This window comes from Dipodomys merriami, unplaced genomic scaffold, assembly GCF_024711535.1.
Source record: "Dipodomys merriami isolate MVZ:Mamm:240054 unplaced genomic scaffold, mDipMer1.0.p SCAF_3, whole genome shotgun sequence".
NCBI classification, from domain to species: Eukaryota; Metazoa; Chordata; class Mammalia; order Rodentia; family Heteromyidae; genus Dipodomys; species Dipodomys merriami.
The window spans coordinates 66,905,827-66,928,307 of record NW_027204492.1 but is presented as its reverse complement, the minus strand read 5'-3'; the positions used below and the strand labels follow the sequence as shown (position 1 = coordinate 66,928,307).

At 39.5% G+C, this 22,481-nt stretch overlaps 1 protein-coding gene across 1 annotated transcript in view; it reads left to right on the top strand.

Moving 5' to 3' along the window:
- Nucleotides 1-21,516, top strand: part of Zc4h2 (zinc finger C4H2-type containing) — a 28,294-nt gene extending 6,778 nt beyond the window's left edge. Inside the window, exons 2-5 of the mRNA XM_070039093.1 lie at nucleotides 13,085-13,256; nucleotides 15,339-15,511; nucleotides 18,462-18,624; nucleotides 20,116-21,516. Coding sequence (XP_069895194.1) covers nucleotides 13,085-13,256; nucleotides 15,339-15,511; nucleotides 18,462-18,624; nucleotides 20,116-20,229 — 622 coding nt within the window. The 3' untranslated portion in view covers nucleotides 20,230-21,516. The remainder of the gene's footprint in view (nucleotides 1-13,084; nucleotides 13,257-15,338; nucleotides 15,512-18,461; nucleotides 18,625-20,115) is intronic.
- The last annotated feature ends 965 nt before the right edge of the window (nucleotides 21,517-22,481 follow it).

Here is a 22,481-nt window from a genome sequence, read left to right as displayed (position 1 = left end):
CTGTTTTAAGCAATATTATTGTAATATAATTGTAGTTTTCTTTATGTTCCCATGCTGGTGGTTTGTTGAACTTACTGGATCAATAGATGTGTAGTTGCTATTAAATTTGAGACAATTTTGCCATTAATTCTTCAAATAATTTTTTGCCTCCTTCTTGTTCTCCCATTACTTGTACTTTATTTTTTAATTTATTGATTCTGTGTGTGTGTGGGCACACGGACATGTGTGCTGGTCCTGGGACTTGAACTCAAGGTCTGGGCACTGTCCCTGAGGTTTTTTGCTCAAGGCTACTGCTTTAACACTTGAGCCAGAGCTCCACTTCTGGATTTTTGGTAGTTTTTATTGGAGGTAAGAGTGTCACAGACTTTCCTGACTGGGCTGGCTTTGAATCCCAGTCCTCAGATCTCAGCCTCTTAAGTTGTTAGCATTATAGGCAGTACCCAGTACCCACCTAGTTATTTTATTTTTATCTTGGTAAGCTCATTGAATATGAGATGTACATATTTGATAAATATTTTGTATTTATATTATGGTATTGTTAACTACAGATGTCTTGAAATTATTCATCTTATATAACTGAAACTTTGTATATATTTTATATGCCCCAAAAAACAGCTCCACATTTTTGTTTTCTCCAATCCCCTAGCAACTACCATAGAAGCAATTCTCTGCTTCTGTTAGTTTCACTACTATAAATATCTCTTATAAATGGAATCATGTTGTAATTATCCCTCTCTGACTTGTTTATTTCACTTAGCATTATATCAAAGTTTATACATGCCTTCATATGTGGTAAGATTTCTTTTAAATGTTGAATAATTCCATTGTGTATATGAACCATGTTTTCTTTGTCCTTTCATCTGTTGATGGACATTTAATTTTTCCCAATTCTTGACTACTGTGAATAATGCTGCCATGAACATAGGGTTGTTGGCAACTCTTTGAGATCTGGGTTTCAATTCTTTTGGTTAAATACCCAGAATTTAGATTGCTGGATCATATGGTAGTTCTATTTTAGTTCCTAAAGTTTTATTTTATTTTAAATTGAAAAGTAAATGTATTTTTATGGAGTAAAATGATATTTTGACAGATATATACAGTGTGTAATGATCAAATCAGAGTAGTTAACATATCCATCAGCTTAAACATGTATCATTTACTTGTGGTAAGACCATTCAAAATCCTCTCATACTTTCTTTAGTGTCCAATAGTTTGCTTTTTTTATATGTGTGTGCTGGTACTGTGACTTGAACTCTGGGCCTTGCATTCTCATTTGGCGTTTTTGCTCAATACTGGCATTCTACCACTTGAGCCATACCTCCACATCTACCTTTTTGTTGGTTAATTGGAGAAAAGAATCTTATTGAGTTTTTTTTCCTAGGATGGCCTTGAACTGAGATCTTGAGGTTTCAGCCCCTTCCTGAGAATCTTAGGATTACAGGCATGAGCCATCAATGCTCAACTCTAATAGTTATTAATACATGTAGTCACCTTACCCTGTAGAATACTAGAAATTATTCCTTCTATCTAACTATAACTGTTCCAATTGACTAACCTTCCCCAATGTTGAAAACACATGACTCCACATTGTTAGAAAATGAACAGACACACAAGAGATACTAGAGAATTTGTCAAGGAATGTTATTTCTATGCAGAAAGGTACTGCCATTATTCTCCCCAGAGCTAGGCAGGCATCCTGGGTGGAGTGGTCTGCTCAGTTTTTAATCCTAACCCAAGGGGTAACAATGTCCCTTCTTGTTGCTAAGGAGTCAGCCTCAGAATGTTTTACAACTGGTTACCAGGGTAATGGGGTAATACAAGGAAGTTAGAAAGCACTCTAACCATAAGTGAGAGGTCCCTACTAGGGGGAAGCTTTCCTTTTGGAGGCAAAGGCACATGTCGTGTGTGTGTGTGTGTGTGTGTGTGTGTGTGTGTGTGTGTGTGTGTGTGTGTGTGTGTGTGTGTGTGCATGCACCCTTGTAATGGGGCTTGAACTCTGGGCTTGGGCACTGTCCCTGAGCTCTGTTGCTCAAGGCTAGCACTCTACCTTGAGCCACAGCTCCACTTCCAGCTTTTAAATTTTAATTTTATTTTTTGTGGTTAATTAGAGATAAGAGTCTCACAGGCTTTTTCTGCCTGGGTTGGCTTTGAACGATGACCATCAGATCTCAGCTTCCTGGTAGCTAGAATTACAGGTGTCAGACATCAGTGCCTGGCAAAGGCACACATTCTTCTCAACACGGCTGGCTGGGGCAGGACTGAGAATAGGGCTGCTGACTCTTACAGTTGGAGGAGATTGGTAAAGACAGTGGAAAGTTCCAACTCAAGGGTAGTCTTCTTTAACTCCATTTGTTGATTTATTTGTTGTTGTTGATTGTAGGGCCTGAACTCTGGGCCTGGGTGCTGTCCCTCAGCTCTTCAGCTTAAGGCTAATGCTTTACCGCTTGAGCCACAGCACCACTTAAGCTTTTTTTGCTTATGTGGTGCCTTAAGCTTTTTTTGCTTATGTGGTGCTGAGGAAGTGAACCCAGGGCCTCATGCATGCAAGGCAAGCACTCTATCACTAAGCCACCTTTCCAGCCCCTATTTGTAAAGACTCACCCTTGACATGGCTGGCTAGTTCAAACAATACAGATGATAATTACAATAGAAATCAAAAAGCAAATAATTCCAGTTATTATCAGTACCAGGAAATATCAGTACAGAATGGTGAGTTGTTACAAAATGGAGAAATTTTAGTTTGACAGAAAAGATTGCTTTTTCCCATGCCAAGTCTCTGTAATTGCTGTTCTACAGTTTACTAAGTATCAAATTATGGATGAATGGATAAAGAAAATGTGATATAGATATATATACATGTACCATAAAAGAGATAAAATGCTGTCATTTTGACAACAAATTAATAAAGAAGACAGAGGGCACGCATGTTAATTGACAAGCCATATACAGAAAAACAAACAGCACATATCACTCGTGGAATAATCAAGGAATATGCATACTATTTTCTATAGTAGCTGCACCATTTTCCATTCCTGCTGACAGTATATGAAGATTCCAATATCTCCTTAACTTGGTCAACAGACTGTATGTATGTGTATGTGTGTATGTATATGTGTATGTGTGTGTATGATACTGAGTGTTGACCCCAGTGTCTCACAATGCTTATCATATGATCTTCCAGTGAGATAAACATCCAATATGTCTTTTAAATAATATGTCTCTTAACTAGTGTGAGAAGATATCATTATATATTTTTTTCTGATGATTTAGCAACACTGAAGATCATATATACCTGTTGACTATTTCATTGATCTTTTGTTGTTGTTGTTGTTACTGTAACAGAGAAAACATTTAAAGGAGAGAAGGTATCTTTTTGGTTCATGGTTTTAGTCCACTGTTGGCTGGCTCTGTAGTTTCTGGGCCTGAGAGTGGAAGGGAATGAAGGAAAGAATATGCTCTCCTCATGGCAACCTGAAAGCAGAGAAGCACAGGCAGGGGCCAGGGACAGGATATATCCTCCCAGGGCATGCTGCTCATGGGCTATTTCCTCCAAATAAGTCCCATTGCTAAGATGTAAGTCAGAAAGCTCTGTCCTATGTTTTCTTTAGGAATCTGTGGGCTAGATATGTTTGTCTCAACAAAATGTCACAGACTCAGTGGCTTAAACAACAGACATTTATTTTCTCATAGTTCTGGGGGCTAGAAATCCATGATAAAGGTTCTGGCAATTTTACCTTTTTGAGAGCTCGCTACATGAATCTATGAATGTATTCTTGCAGTGTTGTTACTGGCCTTTCCTGTGTGTGGAGGGTGGGGGAGAAAGTAGCGGGGAGGAGAAGAGAGGGTTGTGATTTTCTTCTTTTTTATAAGGGCACAAATTAATTCTGTCAAATTAGAACCCTATAATTATGACTTCATTCATTTTTCCTTAGAATGGTTAGGGAGAGAGATAAAAGGTATTAGCAATAGAAGTAAAAGGGAATTAAGGTACTAATGAATTAAGTTATTAGAAAGACCTTATTTTGGAGACAGGATCTTGGGGTATAGCCCCAAGTTGGCTTAAAACTCAAGATCTTCCTGCATCTGCCTCCCTAGGGCTGGGGTTACAGATATGTGCTACACCACTCAGAGAGGTCTTTCCATTTGTTTGCCTGATACAAAGTTTCACTATGTAGTCCAGGCTGTCCTTAAACTTGGAATCTTCTTGCATCATTCTCTACTTTTGTAGAGTAGATAGAGGGTAGGGCTGAAAAAGTACTTGATGTTATGGTTTGAAAACTCTCTAAAATTCCAAGAAAAACATAATAAGTCATCATTTTTATGAATTTCAAACAGTATAACTGAAAATTTGAGAAAAAATTCCTTTAACTAGGCCAAGACAAATGACATCATATCTGTAGGAGAAAACAATTGGAATGAGGATGCCCAAAGTAGTGGCATAAGACTTTCTGAAATACTGAAAGAAAATAACTTACAACACAGATTTTATTTTATTTTTTTCCAATACTTGAAAATCAATGTACATCAATACATTGTTGAAATAAGGAGGAAAAATCAGGTCAATTGATAATCTTATCATATTCATCTCAGTAACCAAAGAATACACTGTTCTCTGTAAGAGTACATTTATCATACTTGAGAAGTATAACATATCTATATAAAACTGTCTAATAATGTATATTCAGATTTACCCAGTTGTTCCAACACTGTCCTAGTTCCTTTTTTTCCAGTATAAAACCCAGGTGTGTGTCTGTTATAAATGGGGATGGGTAAATGGGCATAAAGGGAAGTAATATGATATGAAATACAATATAGCAGCATTAAAAATAAGCTATGCAAAATATACACACTAGAAATGCTGTAGGTAAAATGTATTTATTTAAAAAGTGATATTTATGATAGGAAGGCAGCAAAAAGAAAACAATCAAATATGAGAAATCAAATATTAGACTCAAGCTCTAACATCAAATTTAAATAGTATAAGTAATAAAGTGAAAGCACTAGTTACCCCAGAAGATTAGAGGGGAAGGAGGTAAGAAAGAGTAATAGAATAGTGAATATGATCAAAGTAAATTACATGCTTGTATAGAAATGCCCTAATGGAACCCTTTAATTTGTACAGTTAATATACACCAATAAAAACAAATTATAAAGTATAGGTAAAAACAGAAATTTAAAATATTACTCATTTATACATTGTCTAGAAGAAACTGACCTTAAATATAAAAATATGTAAAAAATGGAAGATCATATACCATAGATACATTAACCAAAGGAAGTCAGAAATCTATTAATAGCAGGTCAAGTAGCCTTGATAGCAAAGGAATTGCAAAATACATGAAGCAAAAGCTAAAATAACTGAAGGAATAGATAAATCAACAATCATATTTGGAGTCTTCAACACAGCTCTGTCAACGTCTAATACTACTAACCAGTACTAGCCATAATATAGAACTCCATATCACCATCCACAACAGGATTTAATTGGTGTTTGTAGAATGCTCTACCCACCTACAACAGAACATACATTCTTTTCAAATGCTAATATAACATGTATCAAAATAATTCAAATACTGTGATAAAAATATGATCTTCAACACATTTAAAACAGTTGAAATATATAATGTTCTCTGACATTAATAAAAAAACTTTATTCCTTTATGTTTCAAAGGTAAAATCTCAAAGTAAAAATACACTGAACTATATAAAGATGAAAATGTAATTTATCAAAATTTGTATAATACAACAAAAGCATCAATGAAAGGAAAATTTATAGCAATAAATATTTACATTAAAACAAATTCCTCAAATCAATATTCTGAACTTTTATCTGTAAACAATAGGAGAGAAAAAATATGAACAAAGCAAGCAGAAAACAGGAAATAATAAATATAAGAACAAAAATCAGTGAAATTAAAAACTACACACACACACATATTTCAAAATATGGTAGCAGCACTAACAAAAAATATAGACATCAAAAGTAAAACAAAATGTCAGCACAGACCCCTAGACAAAAGGATAACAGCTATAAAATTCTATATGAGCCAGGTGTTGATGGCTGACGACTGCAAACCAACCTACTCAGAAGTTTGAAACCTGAGGATTCCAGTTCAGAGTCAGCCTAGGAAGGAAAGTCTGTAAGACTCTTATCTCCAATTAACAAGCCAAAAGCCCAAAATGTAGCCATGACTCAATTGGTAGAGTACTAGCCTTGAGAAATAAAGTCCTAAATTGAAGCCCCAGTACTGGCACACCAAAAAAGATATACTGCAAGAATTTTTAAAATGTGATGTACAACAAAATTAAATGTATGTTATTGAAAAATGGAAATAATAGACTTGTTCAGCACAAGTTTTCCACAAACTTTGTTTGTAAATAATGCATATTAATTTTCTATTGTGACAAAAATGTCTGAGAGAAACAACTTAAAGGAGGAGCAAATGTTTACTTTGGTTTATGGTTTTAGAGTTTTCAAACAATGTGTACTTGGCTTCATTGTTCTGGGCATGGGATGATGCGAAAAGTTGTTGTGGGAATTGTGTGGTACAGTAGAGCTTCTCACTTCAGGATGGCCAGGAAAGGGGGACAGAGGGAAAAACAGAGAGACAAACAGAGACAGAGACAGTGAAAGAGACAAAAAGAGAGACAGAGACAAAGACAGAGAAAGAGAGGAGTCATGCACTACCCCAATGATCTACTTTCTCCAACTAGGCTCCACTTCCTGAAATTTCTACCACCACCCAACAGATCATTAAGCTATGAATCAATTAGTGGATCCATCCACTTATGAGATCAGAGACTTCATGATCCAAATATACCTTAAAGGTCCCACCTCTGAGTACTAATGTATTGATTGTGGGACCAGCCTTTAATGTATGAATTTGGGGGGATATTTCAAATCCAAACCATAACAAAGTATAATGTTTGTGAAGCAAATTAAATACACCTATAGATAATTTAAATAGCCCCATGTAACTATTTAGGAAATTGAATATGTAACTTAACAACTCTCAAAATTGGAATCTCTGAGCCCAGATGGCTTCACTGGAAAATCCTTCCAAACATTTAAAAAGAATTAACACCAGTGCTTCACAGTCTCTTCCAGAAAGTAGCAGTGTAAAGAACACTTCTCATTTCATCTTCTGAAGTTATTATTACCCTGATACCAACTTCAGGCAATGACAGTATAAAAAAAAGAAGAAAACTACAGAATCATTTATGAATGTAGATGCAAAACTCTTTATTAACAAATAGGATTTAGCAATGCATAAAAATAATTAGGTATTGAGACCAATTGGGATTTTTTCAGGAGATGCAAGACCAGTTAATGACTCAAAAATCCATCAGTGTAGCTGGGTGCTGGTGGCTCATGCGTACATTCTTAATTACCCAGGAGGCTTAGATCTGACAATCATGGTTCAAAGTCAGCCCAGGCAGGAAAGCCCATGAGTCTCATATGTCAATTAAGCAGCAAAATGCTAGAAGTGGAGCTGTTGCTCAAGTGGTAGAACACCTGCCTTGAGCAAAAACTAAAGGGACAGCTTCCAAACACTGAGCCCAAGCCCCAGTACTGGTTCAAAAATAATTAGTGTCCATCAACAAGTTCAAGAAAAATCACATGATCATGTTAATTTGTACAGATAATTCACTTGACAAAATTCAACACACATTTGTTGCGAAAATCTATTAGAAAACCAGGCGTGTCCTTAAATATTTAATTGTGAAAGAACTGAATGCTGTCCCTCAAAGATCAAAGAGAGCAAGGGTGTCTACTCTCAGCACCACTATTCAATAGATGACCAGAATTTCTTACCAGTTAGGTAAGAAATTTAGAAAGACATATGCTCATAGAGAAGAAGAAATGAAACTGTACTTATTTGCTGATGACGTTCTTGACTATTGTAGGAAATGGCTAGAAATATATTTTTAAAACATATTTTAAGGAAATCTCCTAATCTAATGAGTTCAGTGAGGTTACTAAAATCGATGGTATATTTATAATCTAGCATCAAGCATGTGGAAGCTATGATTAAAAACATAAAGCCACGATTAAAATCACAAAATTATTTACATTCACTAATATGTGAAATGAGCACTCAAGCCTGTAATTGTTGCTACTCAGGAGGCTGAGATGTGAGTGAGGATTGAAGTTTGAAGCCAGCCCAGGAAGAAAAGTCTATGAGACTCTTAACTCGAATTAACCACCTAAAAGCTGGGAGTGGAGATGTAGCTCAAGTGGCAGAGCACCAGCCTTGATAGGAAAAATGCCACATAAGAACTTACTTGAGACTCTTAAGTTCAAGTCTCAATACTGGCACAAAAAAGGAATAAAAAAAAAGAAAAGTGAAGAATAAAGAAAAAGGAAAGAAATGTGAAATTGTTTGTTAGTATTTGTTGTCATACAATTGAGAATGTCTATAATGGTGTCGACATTGCAGCTAACATGTTCTCACAGGCAAAGGTTAACACTACCCTCTTGCTGATGACAGACAGGGAGAGGAGATGCCACTGTGTCCTGATCCTTTGAGGAAGACTTCATGCCTTTAATTTACCATGCACAGACGGCAGTTAACTCTGACTCCACCATGAAAAAAGTGGTGTAATTTTATTTAATCTGGGATTGCAGTGTCTCCTGCCTGACAAGATGAAGTTCTGGGAACAGTAGACATAGAGGGAGGAGCAGTAGATAAAAGGCATTCATCCAAGTGGAGATAGCTATGTGCTATGCTAATTTCTACTAAGTATCAGCAGGAGAAACCACTCATCTCTGGTTTCATTTAATGGTACTTGTTGCTATGTTAATTGACTTGATTCTGAATTAGAAAAGCTTGTCTTGGCCCCCTGTAGCATGCCACTGAAATTACTAGGTAGCTTATGCTAATGATTATTATTTTGATCTTTGTAATCATAATATACCTGGCTACACACACACACACACACACACACACACACACACACACACACACACACACACACACACACACACTGCTTGATTTAAGCTCTTTGTAACAAAATCCAAACCTCTCTGTGGTGAAGGAGGTAGACATGGCACAAGCATTGGGCACTATCATATTGACTTCCCATCATGTACTGTATTGTCAGCTTGAGAATTGTGTTAGTACATTAAACTTTATTATGTGAGCTGGCAAGTAGGTGTGATTATGCCCATGTTATTTTAATGCTGTTTAAAATGTTAAGATTCCCTCTTTCTCTGAAAACAAAAGGACTAACTCATCCTAAGCTCCAGGCTGCATTGTGAGCTCTACCAAACTTCCTAGTTTCAACTATGCCCCTTTTTAGTAGATGATTCAGCCATGCTGGTCTTTGGAATTTTTTTTGTGCTGGTACTGGGGCTTGAACTCAGAGCCTGAGCTCTTTCCCTCAAGGTTGTCACTTTACCATTTGAGTTACAGCTCCACTTCTAGCTTTTGGTAGTTAATTAGAACTAAGAGCACAACGACTTTCTTGTCCAGACTGGCTTCAAACTGTGATCCTCAGCCTCCTGACTTTCTAGGATTCCTGGTGTCAACCATCTGCAACCAGCTGTTTATTTGCTTTTTTCTGCTTTGGAGCCATTGTTCATGCTGCTCTCACTCTGGCCTGCTCTTTTCTGTGTCTACTTGCACTAACCAGCTAACCTACTAATTGTTTAGATCTCAGTGGAGATGCCACAACCTCAGATTGTCAGGGAACCTTTTTGTGGCTGATCAAACTCATTAAGGAGGCACTACTGAGGTTTCAACTTAAGGCCTCAAGGTTGCTTAGGCAGGTACTCTATGGCTGAGCCATGCCTCCAGGCACTGACAGCTCTCCTACCTCTACCGTATCCTTCAGCTTTCCATTGCATTCTGCATCTGCTCTCTACAACTTATCATGTGGTTCCACATATAACTGTGTCCAGGGGTTGGATTTTCTCATTAGATGAAGTTTCTTGTCCATATATTACTGTCCTCTTTCTGTCTGTCCCTAGCATCTAGTATAGTACATGGCTTATGACAGTTGTTCAGTACATATTTTTGAATGAATATGTAAGTAAACCCTCTATTTTTGGTCCTTAGTAGGTGTTGAATAAATATAGTTAAAATATAATTGTAGTTGTTATTATTGGCCAAGGCAAATAGTCAAGGGCAGAACCAGGATTTATATAGTTTTAAATCTCATGTGATTTCCTGCAGAAGTTCTCAGCCCAAGCCTGCCTTCACTGGGATATGCATCAAGTTGAGATAATATACCATTTGAAATCTCAGTTTTCCCATCTGTAATGCTCTACCAAGCTAGGCCATTTCCATAGTCTTTATATCCTAGAAGAGTATAGAAATCTAGATATAAGGGTATCTTAAAAAGTCATGGCTAGGGGCTGGGAAGGTGACTCAGTGGTAGAGTGCTCGCCTTGCATGTATGCGCCCTGGGTTTGATTCCTCACCACCACATAAACAGAAAAAGCCAGACGTGGCACTGTGGTTCAAGGGGTAGAGTGCTAACCTTGAGCTGAAGAGCTGAGGGACAGTGCCCAGGCCCATAGCTCAAGACAACCGCCAAAAAAAAAAAAAAACAGTTATGGCCAGTAAAAAATCAATATCATTCACATATAAGATATTTCAGTGATGTACCAAGAATCCTTGATATGTTTACGCCCTTCAGCCTGGTAACATCTGTCAACAGCAATATGGAGTAGTGGGTGATATGTAGGCATGATGGTAACTTTTACATTGCCATGACAAAATAGCTGACATAAACAACTTAAAGGGAAGATTTATTTTAGTTTACAGTTTCAGAGGTTTCAGCTCATAGTCCCTGGTTCCACTTTCTGGGCCCAAGGCAAGACAAAACATCATGGGAATAGGAGGGTGTGACAGAGGAGGTTCTTCACCTCATGGCAACCAAGGTCCAAGGCAAGATATAACCCCTAGGATACATTTCCACTGACCTACTTCTTCCAGCTAGGCATCTCCTCCAGCTGGGAACCAAACATTGAACACATGGTTCTGTGGAGCAACATTTCATATTTAGTCTATAAGAACTGGATTCAGTATTAGAGATCTTTAGCTTCAAATCCCAATATCTGATTTACTAGCTCTGTGATCCCACCTATTTGTAAGACAGATGTCTAAAGGATAATGGCTCAAAGCTACCCCAGAGCAAAAGGTAGTGAGTGAGACTCCATCTAAGTCAGTTGGGCATGGTGGTACTTTGCTATAACCCCAGTTATCTGAGAGGCATACGTAGGAGAATCATGGCCCAAGGCCTGGCTGGGTAAAAATCTAAAAACAAAAGACAGAAGCTGGCTGACACTAGAAGCCAGAGGGCAATGTGAAGAGCTGGAACCCCATGAGATAGGCTGGTACAGAGCGAATACCAGGCATTGAGGCAGAAGAAAGAATGTACTAAGTATGAGTAAAGGATCAATGTTTAGGCAGGTCCTGAGAACAGGGAAATAGGGGTCCAGTATAGAAATAGTAATGTGCCTTGAGGGGACCTCCTTCTAGAATCTTGCATTCCCTTATGTAGGCCCCTTTGAAACCTCATGTATACTTTGAACTTAAAAGCTCAGTGTAGTATAATCACAACTTAAGGTATATAGTTTTTATTAACAAACATGTCATTAACAATTTCTATATTACAAACATTCCAGTTTTGCTTGTCTATCATCTATTGACTTTTGCCTTTTTGAATTATTGCATTAATATAAACGTCTAGATGTGACACTACTGAGACCGAGGAAATGTACTCCAGATTTAACAATTATAAACAAGGTTTTATTAGAGACAGAAGTAATTCATAATAATTCACCTCCCCATTCTCTTCCGAAACTGAGTGAAGTCTACAGTTGTGCTGTCCATGGGAACCATCAGCTACATATGTTGTTTAAAGTTACATTAATGAAAATGAATTAAAATTGAAAATTCAGTTCCTCAGTTGCACAAGCCACATCTCAAGTTCTCAGTAGCCACTTATGCCTAGGGCTACTGTTAAAGAAAGCATAGCTAAAAAGATTTCCATCTTGTCACACACGTGACACACACCTGTAATCCTAGCTACTCAGGAGGCTATCTGAGGATCATGGTGTTCTATGTGATCTGTTCCCATACCTAAATGGGTATGTTCTCTCCTTTCCTATGCTCCCATGGTGCACATGTGACTGTCCATTCCATATCTTCTCACAGAACTTTCTGGATCAAGCCATTCTTGATTAAGAAACAAAAGAAAACTATTCTGTTGCCCAACAGGTTCAAATAAAAGCTGGTAATAGCCATGGTTTGAAGTTATCCTGGGTAGACAAATCCTTGAAACTCTTATTTCCAGTTAACTACCAAAAAGCTAGAAGTGGAAGCCTTGAGCCAAAAATAAAAACAAAAACAAAAAAAGAAGCAAGAGTGCTACGTCTTGAGTTCAAGCCCCAGTACCAGCACTGAAAAATAATAAAATAAAAATAAATCCATCCCTGTAGAAAGTTTATTGGCTATGGGGCTGAGAAGGTGGCTCAGTGGTAGAGCTCTTGCCTTGCATGCATGAGGCCCTGGGTTCGATTCTTCAGCACCACATGCAAAAAGAAAAAAGCCGGAAGTGGCGCTGTGGCTCAAGTGGTAGAGTGCTAGCCTTGAGCTGAAGAGCTGAGGGACAGCGCCCAGGCCCAGAGTTCAGGCCCCATGACCGGACCACTCCCCTCCCCCCAAAAAAGAAAGTTTATTGGCTAGTACCTCCTAGAGTTTCTACAAAGGTCACTATTGGCAACTTTTATGGGAGTTCTCTGTAGTGTGTGACTTTCCTGTGTATTAAGAGTCTATTTAATATCTCTAGATCACGTCCACTAAATGCCACAGATAAGTGAGGCCTACACGCCTCATTTGAAAATGTCCTAAGAGTACACAATTAACCCCATTTGTGACCATTGAGCATTTTTCTTAAAAGAAAACATCTTCTGACTTCTCTTGGGATGGTTTCTACTTGACCCTGCCCAAGAGAGGAATGTTTGGAATGATGGTATAGGCAGAAAGCGCTGTCTCAGGGCATAACTATGTTCTCTATTTCCATTTTTCTCCCTTCTTCTGCTGACCTGTTTCCTGCTTGGGGGAAATTTCAGGAATAAGACCCTGCAAATGGAGAAGATCAAGGCACGTTTGAAGGCAGAGTTTGAAGCGCTTGAGTCAGAAGAGAGGCACCTGAAGGAATACAAGCAAGAGATGGACCTACTGCTACAGGAGAAGATGGCCCATGTGGAGGAACTTCGACTGATCCACGCTGATATCAATGTGGTATGGGGCTGGCTAAGGAAGATATAGCAGTGAATGTATGGCCTTTCTTTGGGATGTGGTTGTGGCCATCCTGAGGAACCATGTGTCAGGACATTGTACAGTGCAACAATCCAGGACTTCCCTGGAAAGGCCTCTCACTCTGGGCCTCATTTTATTGTCTATGCATTGTATGAGGAGTTCACTAACCTCCAGGGGCTCTTTCATTTTGGTTATGCTTTTATTCTGGAATCTGAGAGTCAAGAACTTGTCATGAAGAAAAGCAGAGTAGACACCTGGCTCTGAGGGTATATCTTAAGGTACTCTAAAGCTTCCAACCAGACTGAACAATTTATCTCAGCATACCTATCAAAGTGAGGCTCTCTTATTAGAACTTGCCTTTTGGAGACTCTTGTGACAAGGTGATAAGCTTCCCTCTTTTGGAGTTATCCAAACAGACACTGGGCTGCTGTATTAGTGATTCTTTCACCAGAATGAATCTTGGAGGTGCTGACCTATAAGGTTTTTTCCAATCCTTAGAGCCTATGACATTTCTTTAAATAACTTTTTGGGGAGCTGGTACTAGAGCTTGAAATCATGGCCTGGGAGCTGCCCCTGAGCTTTCTGGCTCAAGGATAGAGCTCTACTATTTGAGCCACAGCTCCACTTCTAGGTTTGGGTGGTTTATTGGAGCTAAGAGTCTCACAGACTTTCCTGCCCAAGCTGGCTTTGAACTGCTGTTCTCAGATCTCAGCTTCTTGAGTAGCTAAGATTACAGGTGTGAGCCACCAGTGCCCGCCCCTTTAAACTACTTTTTTTCATTTTTTTTCTTTTTTTTCTTTTTTTGTGCTTATCCTAGGACTTAAACTCAGGGCCTGGGCACTGTTCCCTGAGCTTTTTTGCTCAGGGCTAGCACTCTACCATTTGAGCCAGAGCTCTATTTCCTTCTTTTTGGTGCTTAACTGGAGATGAGTCTTATGGACTTTTCTGCTTGGGCTGGCTTTAATTGTGATTCTCAGATCTCAGCCTCCTGACTAGCTTTTTTTGTTGTTGGTCATGGGCCTGAACTCTGGGTCTGGGCACTGTCTCTCAGCTCTTCAGTTCAAGGCTAGCACTCTACCACTTAAGCCACAGCGCCATGGATTTTTCTGCTTATGTGGTACTGAGGAATTGAACGCAGTGCCTCATGCATGCAAGGCAAGCTACCACTGAGCCACCTTCCCAGCCCCATTTAAATTACTTTTGATGGAGTAAGAGCCAATGACTCAACATCTGGATAGGCCTATTAACAAACAAATTGTTAGGCTCTACCCACTTGAGAATTTCAGTTCAATATGGCTTGGTTGGAGCCTGAGAAGTTACATTTCTGACTTCCCAATGATGCTGGTGCTGGTGATCTGGCAACTGCATTTTGAGAACAATTGACCTAGGAGAAAAATCACTGGTCTAGGAGAAAGAAACTCTATGTTTTGTACAGACTTTGTCATTAAGAAGTATTTCCCAGCTGGGAGATGTTGACTTATGCTGTAATCCTAGCTACTCAGAAACCTGAGATCTAAGGATAGCAGTTTGAAGCCAACCAAAACAGAAAAGTCTGTGACACTCTTATCTCCAATTAACCAGCAAAAAACTAGAAGCAGAGCTGTGGTAGAGTTGGTAGAGCACCAACCTTGAGCAAAAAAAAAAGAAAAAGCTATGGTACAACTCCCAGGCCCTGAGTTCAAGCTCCAATACCAGAACAAAAAAAAAGTATTTCCCTAGAGAAGTCTTTTCTTCCCATTGAAGCTTACGTCTCTGACGTATAAAGGCCTTCACAGCTCTGAGATGTGTTTGAACATTATCATTCATTCAGTCTTTATTCTGTTAGTCCTTATATTAGTGCTTTGTATGAATCATTAAATCTTCATCAATATTGCATGGGATAATGCACTAATACACCTGCAGAGATGAAGAAGCTGAGGCTTGACAGAAAGATCATGACAGATCCAAAACTTAAACATAAATTGGTCTGGCCCTAGAGCTTTTGCTGTTATCTGATCAGTCATAAAGTGTCTTCAAGAACTTTGGATTTTTTTCTTCCCCCTGCCATCCTACTCTATTTTCCAGATGGAAAACACCATCAAACAATCTGAGAATGACCTAAACAAGCTTCTAGAGTCTACCCGGCGACTACATGATGAGTATAAGCCACTGAAAGAACATGTAGATGCTCTGCGCATGACTCTGGGCCTGCAGCGGCTTCCTGACTTGTGTGAGGAGGAAGAGAAGCTCTCCTTGGAGTAAGCTGACTCCTCCTATACCCACAATACATCAATCACACTGACACACATGCAAGCAAAGACAAACACTGGCACTATGTATTTATACCCAAAGCCTGGCCTGTAAGCCAGAATATATTGTCCTAATTCTAGGCCTATCAATGGTTGATTCATTGCATGATGTTAGGTAAGTCTGTGGGCTGGGCTAGCCTGGATGATTAGACTAGAATTAATAGCTGCCTTTTAAATTTCTTTTTGATTTTGACAACATAAAATTTTACCTATGACTAGTCAGACACTGGTAGCTCATACCTATAATCCTCACTACTCAGAAGGAAAGCTTCCTAAAGGTAGAACAGGTTGCCTGTGGAAGTGGTAAGCTTCTGATGCCGAGGGGTATATAAATATAGGCTTGGGGGACACTTAAAAGGAGTAGTGAAGCCGGGCATCAGTGGCTCATACCTATAACCCTAGCCACTCAGGAGACTGAGATCTGAGGATTGCAGTTCAAAGCCAGCCTGGGCAAGAAAGTCCATCAGACTCTTATCTCCAGTTAATCACCAGAACACTGGCACTAGTGCTGTGGATCAAAGTGGTAAAGTACTAGCCTTGAGCAAAAAAGCTCAGGGACAGCACTCAGGCTCTGAATTCAAGCCCTGCAACCGACAAAAAAAAAAAAAAAAAAAAAGGAATAGTGAAAATAGGCATGGATTGAAGAATAGGAATAAATATCTTAAAGGATTTTACTAACCAGAGCAAGGTTTCATAATCAGATCTTCATTCCTTGCTTCCTTCCTTCCTTCCTTCCTTCCTTTGTCCCTTCCATCCATTGTTCTTTCTTTCTGGTGATGGTACTGGAGCTTGAACTCAAGACCTAAGTGCTGTCCCTTAAATTTTGTTTAAGGCTAGTGCTTTTCCACATGAGTCACAACTCCATTTCTGGCTTTTTGATGGTTAATTGGAGATAAAAGTCATATGGACTTTTCTGCCCAGGCTAGCTTCGTCTGAGGTTACCTAATCCACTAGGCTTCTTAAAGTCAAGGGCATGAGGGATATGCTCCTAGCTGATAAGAGACGGGATCTTTTTTTTTCTTTTTTTTTTTATTGTAAAGATACTATACAGAGGGTTACAGTTACATGAGTGAGGTAATGAGTACACTTCCTATTGAACATTGTTACCCCCTCCATTGTTTTCCCCCTACCATCCCTTCCCTCCCTCCCTTCCCCTAGGTTCTTTTTTTTTGTGATTAAGTGATTACATAATTTCCCGAATTTCACAGTATTGTGGAACAATGATGATCATTTAAAGTCACAAGTTCATTCTAACTTTCCTGGAGCAAATTGTCTATCACAGTCTATAACATATAACGGTGTTCACATGTTATACACCATACATGTGATCAGCAGCATGGGGATATTTAGTAGTGGTTCGACCAGATGAGTGGGAGTTCTTTGTTTCCTAAGTCCTGTTAGTTTTGTCATATCACCTAACGTTTTGGATTTAGCATCCACTTATCAGGGAGACCATGTACCGTTTGTCTCTTCATTCTTGGCTTACCTCGCTCAACATGATTCCTTCTAGCTCCATCCATTTCCCTGCAAATGCCATTATTTTGTCATTTCTAATGGCTGCATAATATTCCATTGTATATAGATACCACAATTTTTGGATCCATTCATCTGTGGTGGGGCATCTGGGTTGTTTCCATATCCTAGCTATTGTGAACAGTGCTGCAATAAACATGGAGGTGCATGTGTCCTTGTATATTGGTTCCTGTTGCTCAGGGTAGATGCCTAGAAGTGGTATGACTGGGTCATAAGGGAGGTCAATCTTTAGCTTTCTAAGGACCCTCCAGACTGCTTTCCAAAGTGGTTGTACAAGTGTACATTCCCACCAGCAGTGTACTAGGGTTCCTCTTTCTCCACATCCCCTCCAGCATTTGTCGTTGACTGATTTGTGGATGTGGGACATTCTGACTGGGGTAAGGTGGTATCTCAGGGTTGTCTTTATTTGCATTTCCTTCACCACCAGGGATGATGAACATTTCCTCATGTGTTTCTTTGCCATTTTTATTTCTTCATTTGAGAAGTCCCTCTTTAGTTCCCTTGCCCATTTAGTAATTGGTTTGTTAGGTTTGGGAGGGATTAGTTTCTTGAGTTCCCTGTATATACAGGATGTTAACCCCTTGTCTGATATATTGCTGGTAAATATTTTTTCCAAATTAGTTGGTTGTCTTTCTAGCTTGGTTGCGATAGATTTAGCTGTGCAGAAGCTTTTTATTTTAAGGTAGTCCCATTTGTCGAGTCTCTCTCCAACTTGTTGTGACCCTGGGACTCTGTTCAGGAAGTTCCTTCCTGTGCCTATTAGTTCAAGTGTCTCTCCTACTCTGTCCTGCAGTAGTTTCAGAGATTCAGGTTTAATATTAAGGTCTTTAATCCATTTTGAGTTGATGTTGGTGCATGGTGATAGCTGGGGTCCACTTTTAGTTTTCTGCATGTGGCCGCCCAGTTTTCCCAGCACCAGCGGTTGAAGAGGCTGTGTTTCTTCCATTGTATGTCTTTGGCTCTTTTGTCGAATATCAGCTGGCTGTAGGCATGTGGATTTATTTCTGATCTTCTATTCTTTTCCATTGGTCTTCAGGTCTGTTTTTGTGCTAGTACCATGTTGTCTTTGTTATTCTAGCTCTGTAGTAGAGTTTGAAGTTCGGCATGGATAGCCCTCCCATATTGTCTTTATCCCCTAGAATTGTTTTGGCTATTCTAGGTCTTTTGTTGTTCCATATGAATTTTTGGACTCTTTTCTGTATTTCAGTGATGTACGAAGAGACGGGATCTTTGAGCTCAAGAGGGTGTGATCACTTTCTAGAGAGAACCATAATCCAAACCCTAGTTCAGTGGCCTGGATACTTTAGAGGGGGAAAGGTTCTTCTTGCTTTCAGAATGATTCAGCCAATGTCTTTTATCTCCAAAGTTACTTTGAGAAGCAGAAAGCAGAATGGCAGACAGAGCCTCAAGAGCCTCCCATCCCTGAGTCTCTGGCTGCTGCAGCTGCTGCTGCCCAGCAACTCCAAGTGGCCCGGAAGCAGGACACCCGGCAGACAGCCACCTTCAGACAACAGCCTCCGCCTATGAAGGTGAGTGGGGGCTGTGAAAGAATCCAAGTATCTTCCTATAGGAGGCCCGTGGAATTCTGGGTGTGGGGCTTTGGGCCTTATTTATTTGTTTTTTTGTTTTGTTTTGTTTTTGCTTTTTTTGCTGGTCGTGGAGCTTGAACTCTGGGCCTGGGCACTGTTCTGAGCTCTTCAGCTCAAGGCTAGCACTCTACCACTTGAGCCATAGCACCCACTTCCAGCTTTTTCTGTGTATGTGATGCTGAGGAATCGAACCCAGGGCCTCATGCATGCAAGGCAAACACTCTACCACTGAGCCACCTTCCCAGCCCCCTGTTGTTTTTTTAATAGCCTTCTCTTGGGATGCTGGGGAACTGCTAAATTGGGCTCAGTGATTTTTATTGCTCCATATTCCTACCTGTATTCAAATTAAGGGAGATAAGTCAGTCCTGCTGAGATGTTTCAAATGTTGCAGACATAATTATTTATACAAATATATAGTTAGCATGGATCAATGATGGAGCCACCAGGATCAGAAGGCATGTTCCTAGAATAGTTGAGGAGCAGATATTTATATCATTAAGAAAACAAAGGAAATCTGAAATAAATTTGCAAAGTTAGATACAAAACTGATTTATTTCCTATGGGGCAATTTGGTTATCTACCACTCCAAAAGAACGCATTTGTATCATTACTGGGCAAAATCCATCTACAGGTTATCCTAATAACCTTACACGGTTTGATCAATAGTAAACAGTTAAACAAAGAAACATTCTGTTAGATCCTAGGCTCAGCAAACTATAATGTACAGGCAAAGTCAGACCTGATCCCTGTTTTTGTTAAAGATTTATCAGCACACATTCATGCCTGTATATTTATATATTGTATCTTTTTGTTGTTGTTTTGTTGCTGTGCGCATACTGGGGACTGAACTGAGGTATTCAACTTGGCTTTTTCTGTTTAGGGGTGAGGCTCTACCACTTAAGCCATACCTCAACTTCTGCCTTTTTGCCAGATAATTGAAAATAAGAATCTCGCAGACTTTTCTGCGTAGGCTTTGCATTCTGTTCCTCAGATCTCAGCCTTCTGCATAGCTAGGATTTATAGGCATCTTAACATAAAATAGAGTTGAGTAGTTGCAACAAAAACAATATAGTATCAAAAGTCTAAACTATTTCTTATTTTGGCCTTTTTAGAAAAAGTTTACTAAACACCCCCCCAGAATATTAAATAATCATGTATCAGTCTGTTGGAGACAGCAGTGTAGTATAATGCTAAGTCCTCATTTTGCCTTATTTCCAAAATTTACATACATTTTTCAACACCCTTCTCTGACCTGAGTTTTTTCCTTTACCTCATCTTCTATGATATCCAAGAGCACTGATCTCTATCCTGGAGTCTGATTACTGTTACATCCTGATGGAAAATCACAATTGCTTTCTGGGTCCCTGAGGAGCCATGGTCTAGATGAATATATGCACTAACTTTCTTTATCCTGTGCCCCTCCCCCACCAGGCTTGTTTGTCCTGTCACCAGCAAATTCACCGGAATGCACCTATATGTCCTCTTTGCAAAGCCAAGAGTCGGTCTAGAAACCCCAAAAAGCCCAAACGGAAGCAGGACGAATGAAGAGGAGAACATGTAGACTTCAGCTGATCATAAGCCCTCCCCTTGGCAGAGTGATTGATGTCCTGATCCCCTACTTCACCAAGTCTCCTATTTAATGTGATAGAAGCACAATACCCTCCCTCTCCCCCCACTTTGCTCTTCATTTTTTCATGCTCTTGGGATTTCTGATTTAAGAAGAAATGAGATTCAGGTGCTAACGACTGTATCTGATGATGAGGCCTTCTCTCCCATTTTCATTTCACTGCTCCTGTTTGGAGTTAAAGGCAGGGCAAAAGCCCAGAAGTGACTGTTGCTTGTACCTGATGCCTGAAGTCTTAAGAAGCTATAGGCTCTGAGGCCAGGGGGAATGCTCATATCTTGGTTTCTCTTCCATTTATTTTTGCCTAAGGCTCCCAAGAGACAGCAGTCTTCTTGATGGACTTCCCAACAGACTAAGTGCCATCTTTTCCTCCACCTCCATCCTCATCCTTAAGTACCAGAGGTAGCTTAGACAAATCTTCCTTTTAATATCATTTATGAAGCCTGGATGTTAGCCTATAGCTCCCTACCCAAGTCTCTCAGATGTGCTAAAATTCTTAAGTACCAGGTTAGGTGGCTGGAAATTCTGAGATCTGTTGGGCTGGATTAGACTTTCTCCACAATGAATTACAGAGCCAGTCCCTGTGTATAGGTCCTGCCTAACTCACTGCCCAAGCAAGACATTGAGGCTGAGGCGTAACCTTCAGGAGTTATCTTAGGCTGAGAAGGGCCCGGTGATGATTATGATGTTGGCTTGTGTTCAAAATGGTTACTTTGGTACCTGCTCAGTGGTATATCATGGGGAGAGAAGGTGTGGACTTAAATTCACATGAGTACCAATCAGTAAACACTGATGAAGTGGATAGACTTCTTTCCATTCATCCTTTTCTCTTCTAAGTCTGTCTTCTATAAGGCAACCTCAGCTCAGGATAGATGCTGGGCACCTCTTTCCTGTGGATTGTGCAGGAAACTTCATTCCAAAAGAAAAGGCCTCATGCTCTCCAGGTTCTACAATTCTCCTCTGCACCAAACCTAGCTAGGTCTCCTTTTCAAGTCACTCAGACTTAAAGAATGAAGAAGGGGGCTGACTGAGTGAAAAAGTTTTAGTTCTAGGTCTCAGTCCCTGGCTAGGGAGGAGATATTTTTTCCCTCTTTCCTTAACCGTAGTTTTAAGTTGCCACAGTGTATGTGTTCATAATAACAAAGGCTTCTCTGCCTTTTGAAGGTAAGAGTGTTATGTCTGTATAAATCCTTTTCAATAAACGTTTGTTCATTGGAGTAAATACTGACTTGAGGGCCTACTGAATACATGATAATTCAGAAAATATAATACCATTTTCTCTCCTGGATAGCTCTTTACTTTTATTCCCTCCAGTTTATAAATAGAATACCACAACAAAATAATTCTCCTAGTTATCATAGAAGCTATTCAGTACCTACTCTGTATCAGGCAAAATGCTTTATCTCACATTCTTGATTTTCAAACCAGTCTTACAAGCTATTCCTTTTTCTATTTTTTCTGCTTTTCAGTGTTGATACTGGGGCTTGAACTCAGGCCCTGAGTGCTATCCCTAACCTTTTTCACTCAAGGGTAGTGCTCTACCACTTGAGCCACACCTCCACTTCCTAACTATACTTTTTCTTATTGTTTTTGAGACAGGGTCATGTTATGTAGCCCAGGTTAGCCTCTCACATTCTCAATTTTCTGCCTTTGCCTTCCAAGTGCTGGGATTATAGGCACACAACCTTATATCTGGCTACAGGTAAGTATTCTTATTATAATTTTCCATAAAACATAAACTGAATTTCAGAGGCTTCCATAAGTTCCCAGAATTAAATAGCTTAAGAGAAACTTTCAGGTTTGGAGTCAGAGTTTTCTACTTCATCACATGATTATTTTTTTTCTTTCAACATTTCTGCATTTGGGCCATGTGACAGTGGCTCACACCTGTAAACCTTGCTACTTATGAAACTGAGATCTGAGGATCCTGGTTGAGAACTATCCTGAACAGGAATGTCCAGGACCAAAATGTGAGAAGGAGAGCTGTGGCTCAAGAGGTAGAGAGCCAGCCTTGAGTGAAAAAGCTAAAGAACAGTCCCCAGGCCCTCAGTTCAAGCACCAGTACCAACACACACACACACACACACACACACACACACACACACACACACACACACACACACACACACACACACACACACACACACACACACACACACACACACACACACAC